Source organism: Galeopterus variegatus, unplaced genomic scaffold (assembly GCF_000696425.1).
Source record: "Galeopterus variegatus unplaced genomic scaffold, G_variegatus-3.0.2 Scaffold813, whole genome shotgun sequence".
Taxonomy (NCBI): Eukaryota; Metazoa; Chordata; class Mammalia; order Dermoptera; family Cynocephalidae; genus Galeopterus; species Galeopterus variegatus.
The window spans coordinates 219,521-225,017 of record NW_007726924.1 but is presented as its reverse complement, the minus strand read 5'-3'; the positions used below and the strand labels follow the sequence as shown (position 1 = coordinate 225,017).

Sequence of the window (5,497 nt, the reverse complement as noted above, 5' to 3'; positions counted from 1 at the left end):
AAAAAAAAAAAAAAAAAAAAAAAAAAAAAAAAAAAAAAAAAAACAAAGAAAAAAAGAAAAAAGCGAGGGGGGGGGGGGGGGGGGGGGCGGGGAGAGCACACGGGGAGAAGGAGGGAGGGGAAATATCAGATCAGACCATACAACGATCAGTCCTGGCCCTTAGCCACTCCTGGTACAGGCAGACACACACACACACATACACAGAGCCCAGGAGCTTCTGTTGCTCTGCTCAAGCAGGGATCAGTCAGAGCCAAGTGTGGAGGGATTCAAGCAGATGCAGAGACTGAGCCCCTTCCCTCAACCCTGACCTTCAAGCCCACAATGTCCCCACTGCCCATCCACAGAGGCTCCCTCCCCAGGGCCTGGACATCCGGGCCCAGCACAGGCTGTGAGAAAGCAGAAGTCGGTTGGAAGAGAACACCTCCAGACCAACCCTGCCCATCCCTGGTAAGAGAAGGAAGGGGCAGGAAGCAAGTGGGCAAAAGTGCAGTCCTTCTGTCCATCCATGGTCACACAATTGCCCGGAACAGGAAGGAGAAGACAGCCCCTAGTGCTAGGCCCAGACACAGAAAGAAGGCCATGATGGCTCCCGCTGTCTCCGCCTCGACTGGCTTTACTTTCCTAGAAGAGAGAGGGCAAGGCTACCTTAGGACGGCCCCTGCCCCTGCCCTAGCATGTGGGGTGGAAAGAGGGTTGGGTGCGGAGACTTGCCTGAGAACCTAATTCTGCTGACCAACCCATCCTACTTTCCTAAGCTCAACCTGGCTTTTTCCCCTCTTGGGGAATAGTGTACATGGGCTGCCTTCTACCCTCCCCACAGAGCTCCCTCCCCCATCTCTGCCTAAGTTAGCCTGGGCACCCCACCCCCACTACCTGTCACTATTCCCTCAGCCTAGGTGCCCTCCCCTTTCAGCTCTAGGACCAGGGAATCTCTTGCCCTCTCCTTCTACTGAGTATCCCCCACTGGACCTCTAGACCATGCCCAATGCCACCAGGTTCGCTCCCAGGCCCCACTCACTTGGGCCCGAAGCACATGCAGAGGCTGGCGAGATAGCCGTTGGAGAAGGCGAAGGCAGCCACGAAGACAATGAACCAGGCATCGTGCTTAAAAACCACAGGCAGGTACTGGCGGGGCTGGACGTTGCACAGCAGCAGCAGGGGCAGAAACACCAGGCGGGCCAGCACAAGGCCCGGCAGCCAGCGACTGTCCTTCCCAGGCTGCAGGTACCAGGTTCCTTAGCCCAGGCCAGCCCCCAGGCTGCAGCCAGACCCCCATTTAGGGCCCCCTGGAACCTGGATTGAAACCTTAAGGCCTGGTTACCTTTAGAAGGGCAATGATTGGGGGGTATACAGTGGAGCCTTGTGAAATGCTGAAAATGTCCTATGTCGTGATCTTGTGTGCTATGTGTATATTCATTAATTTGTACACTTAAGACTCGTACACCTAAGTGTACATAAATTATGTCTCAATTTTTTAAAAAAATCGTCCCCTTACCACCATACCTTCTTCGGTTCCCTTTCATCTCAGGCTAGACTCTTCCCTCCCACATGGGCCTGATGCCCCCTTCTTCCACTCACCCACATGAACACAGCTGTGAGGATCCGGCCTAGCAAGTCAAAGACATTGAAATTCAAGAAACAGGACACAGGAATGAAGTAGCGTTCTGGAAGAGGAGATTAGAGGATGGTTATCAGGTTCAGAGAGGCAGACATAGCAACCCTGACCCTCACTGGGTTTCAGCTTCCCCATCTGTAAAATGGAGAAGATACTTACAGCCCAGGGAAAGGCAAATGGACCCAGGAGAGTCCAGCTGGGGAGAAGGCAAGCCAGACTCCCTGATTCTCCCACTCCCAGTCCTGCTGTGCCCCATCCTGGGAACCCATGGCACCCTCACCCCAGGTGCTATTGCCCGCAATGCTCGACTTGACTTCAACGGTCACAGCAGGAAATAGCCCAATGGTGATCGTGAAGATGAAGCAGACAGACAAAGCCAGGACTGAGATCTGCAGAGAAGGGGAGGGGGATTCAGGTCACTGTGTCTCCACAGTGGCTGGGCATTAAAGAACCAACAATCTCCACCACACACACACAAGAATCCAGGAGAGTGACCAGTCTCAGGGAGATGGGTGGCAGGGGGAGGGTACAGCCCACCCTACATACATTTTTGAGGATGGTTTTGATGGAGTGGCTTTTGTTGGTGGGCTGAGAGTTGGGGGCTGAAACTCTGGACTCCTCATTGCCTGCTCTTGGATGCTCTTCTGGGGAGCGAGAGGTTGTAGAAGGATCTTCAAGTTGTGAGGTCAGAGCCAACAGGAGATGACACAAACATTCCCCAAAAGGGCTGGGGTTAGTTGGAGGTGGACACCCCCCTTAACCAGTCCACAGCCACACCCTAACACCAAGCCCCACCCTCCCCTCCAAATGCCCCTCATCAAGTCCCCTGGGGCCTGATCTCTCCCAGAAGCCTCAGGTCATGCTTTTCCCTGCACAAGAATCTGAAATTGCTTCCCACCAACTTCAGTAGAAACACTTCGGGTGTTCAAGGTCATCCAGGGTCTCCCCCCATTTTATCTTTCCCAGACCTTATTCCCTGCTGGCCCTCTCCAGCTAACAGCATGCTCATTCTGTCCTCTTTGCCATGCTGCCCCCTGCCTGGCAGGCCATCCTGCACCTTAGCTTCCTCAGGCTATTCAGACCTTTACTGATGAGGTCCAACTTGGTCTCCTGCTCCCCAGGCCCTTCGAGCTTGAGCTGCTGGTAGTAGCGGTAGAATTCCTATCAAGTAAAGGAGACAGGGGAGGTGGATTCAGAGGCAGACTATCCAGAACTCCCACCTCCCCTGGGTTTCACTCTCAGAACCCCTCTGGGACCCATGCCCCAAACCTCAGCTTCCTCCATTTGCTCACCAGCCGAGGCAGGCCCAAGTAACAGATGATGGTCAAAATGATAACAGCGCAGGCTGTGATGAAGTAGCCAAAGGCACTTTCTGACAGCCCCGAGCCACCTGGGGTGGAGAGTGTCAGTGATCAGAGGCAGGCCCCATCCTTTCTCCCTGCAACAAGGGCACTAGGCAGGTGGACAGCAGGACTTACTGGCAATGGCGCAGATCATGGCCATCGAGGCGAAGAAGCCTGCCAGGCCCTGGCCACTCATGATGGGGGCTGTGTAGCTGGCGGGCAGGAGGCCAGCCAGACCGAACAGGCTGCCCTGCAGGATGGCACCGAATGCTGGGGAACAAAGTGGGCGTCAGCAGGGTAGCTGGGGCGGGGGGGGGGGGGGGTCCATGGGAAAACAGGCCCCTGTAATTCCTGCCTTATTCACAGTCTTGACACTGTCTCTCTGCCCTCACTCCTGACCCTGGTCCTGGCCTGCTCAGGCCTTGGAATCCCAACTGCCCATGGCATCCATTCCCTTCCGGGGAAGGGATGGGCTCCTCTCTGGCTGAGGGTGGGTCTGAAAGAAGGGTGGGGTAGGTGGAAGGTCCCAGCCCACAGGCCTCCTCCCAACCCCACTTACAATTAATGAGCGTGATCTTGAGCATGGTGATGATGAAGAAGGGCAGAGCATCCAGCTGCACCTTCACTAAGATGGCAGTCGTCAGGAATACCAGCAGGATGGCCACGAGGCTGCCCAGGATCCGTACAGACTGGGGGATCCTGCCGGGAAAGGCCCAGGGTAGCAGAGAAGGGTGGGCAAGCATCACCTTCCTGGGCTCAGCACAGGGGGTGCCGGAGGCAGTGAGGGTCATGGGGACCAGGCTAGGCCAGCTGGGGAGAGGTGGGCATTCACCTCTGATGCAGGAAGGAGTTGAGGCAGGTGAAGAACAGCAGGGGCAGCATGGCACATAAGGTCATGACATTGTTGAAGATGGCACTGAGAGAATTCCACTTTCGCAAGGGGACTGTGGGGGCAGCTGAGGCCTGGATGTCCTTACTCACTTCAGCAGTGACCAAGGACATATTCTGGGACATGTCCAGGCGGTTTGTGAAATACTGTGGGGGTTGCAGAGAGGAGTGTTGAAATCTCTATCCCTGGGCCCACAGGTACAGAGCCAGGACCTGCATGCCCAGTGGATGTGCCCCCGGGAGCCCAGTCCCCCCAGCCTCACCTGAGTGGCTGTCATGAAAAAATTCCAGGGGAGCAGCGTACCCAGACCCAGCATGAAGAAGATAAGCCAGACAGCTTTGTATCTGGAATGGGGGAAGAAAGAGGGGCCAAATGACCCATCATCCCAACCCCCTTTCCAGAGATCAACCCTGGGGAAGCACTCCCTCCCTACCCTTCAGTCTCTCCAGCTGTCCCAGGGCACCAGGCATCTGTTTCTGTCCATGTGCATGTGTGCTCCCATGGCTGTATTGGTGGGGGAGGGGGGTGTCCTGGGATAGGGGAAAGGGCACATGACGAGTCGAGGGGGAAGGAGGTCAGGGACGCAGGACTGAACGGCATGGTTGACAGGACCTTGGTTCTCAGCTCTGGATGACTCGGGGGACCCTGCAGGCTGGGAACCAGTGTGACCCGCACATCTGGAGATAGTTCTGGAAATCTTGCTGAAAGGTTGGGTGTGGGCGGGTGAGTGAGAAAGTAAACAGCAAGTGTCTTCCACTCCCTCCAGGCAGGCTGGAAGTGATTATGCCTCTGGGCAGGGACCCTGTGTTTCCCCCGAAGAGGATTCTGAGGTCAAGAAAGTCCCAGACAATTCCCCGACTTAATGGGGAAGGCAGGCGGGTGAGGTGCCTGAATGCAACTGGGAAGTGAGGGAAATAGAGTTGTTTTTTTCCTGGCCCAGACAGAACTGGCTTTGTAGGTCACACCTCCTAGGGTAGACCAGGAGGTGTCGAGTCACTGGAACACAATCTGGGCCCCAGAGTGTAACTATGGGCTGCCCAGCTTTGGCCAGGGTGATGCCACAGTTCCTACACACCTCAAGGCCTGTCTGAGACAGGTAGGCCTTGCCTACAGCTTAGTAACCCCAGCCCCTTCCACTGAGATCTCCAGCTGCATCTGCCATGCTGTCCCCACAACCAACCTAGCTTTCTCCAGAGATGGCAGGAAAGAAGCCCAAGGCAGTAGCAAGGCAGGTCTGGTCAGAATGCAGGGCATGGACCATGAGCAGGTCTCCCTCACACAGGGAGGGCCTGGGGTAGCACCCCAAGTGGGCAGGACTGAGTGCTTACAACTGCAGACCCCTACCTCTCTCATATACTCCCCCTGGAATAGAGAACCTAAAGCTTGGTTCAGAGGCCTGGAATGAAGGGGAAACCTCCCAGCCAAGGTCACACAGGACAGAGGGTCAGAGGTAGGGCTGGGAAACGAGGAAGGAGTGCAACAAGGTAGATGGAGATGGGCGAGGGCTGGGGACTGCCACAGCACAGGTGAGGCTGGGGGTGGGGGAGTGCCAGCAGGTAGCCTGGGAATGGAGGAGAATAGGCAGGGAACCACCTGGGCCTGAACTTACTATGCCTCCTTCAATTCACCCCCCCCCCCCGCCAAAAAAAA

At 55.9% G+C, this 5,497-nt stretch overlaps 1 protein-coding gene across 7 annotated transcripts in view; it reads right to left on the bottom strand.

Annotated features, from left to right (window-relative positions):
* Positions 1-90: 90 nt before the first annotated feature.
* SLC29A1 (solute carrier family 29 (equilibrative nucleoside transporter), member 1) overlaps positions 91-5,497 on the bottom strand; it is a 9,942-nt gene continuing 4,535 nt past the window's right edge. For 5 of the 7 annotated variants that reach the window (XM_008572635.1, XM_008572637.1, XM_008572636.1 and 2 more), the window contains 11 exons: positions 4,110-4,191; positions 3,791-3,993; positions 3,518-3,657; positions 3,094-3,228; positions 2,908-3,005; positions 2,698-2,776; positions 2,162-2,286; positions 1,896-2,004; positions 1,579-1,664; positions 1,019-1,218; positions 135-621 (listed from right to left, as the gene is read on the bottom strand). In XM_008572635.1, the coding sequence (XP_008570857.1) occupies positions 510-621; positions 1,019-1,218; positions 1,579-1,664; positions 1,896-2,004; positions 2,162-2,286; positions 2,698-2,776; positions 2,908-3,005; positions 3,094-3,228; positions 3,518-3,657; positions 3,791-3,993; positions 4,110-4,191 (1,369 nt within the window). In that variant the 3' untranslated portion in view covers positions 135-509. Of the gene's footprint in view, positions 622-1,018; positions 1,219-1,512; positions 1,665-1,895; positions 2,005-2,161; positions 2,287-2,697; positions 2,777-2,907; positions 3,006-3,093; positions 3,229-3,517; positions 3,658-3,790; positions 3,994-4,109; positions 4,192-5,497 lie in introns of those variants that run through there. The other 2 variants (XM_008572638.1, XM_008572639.1) reach the window with 2 other exon arrangements.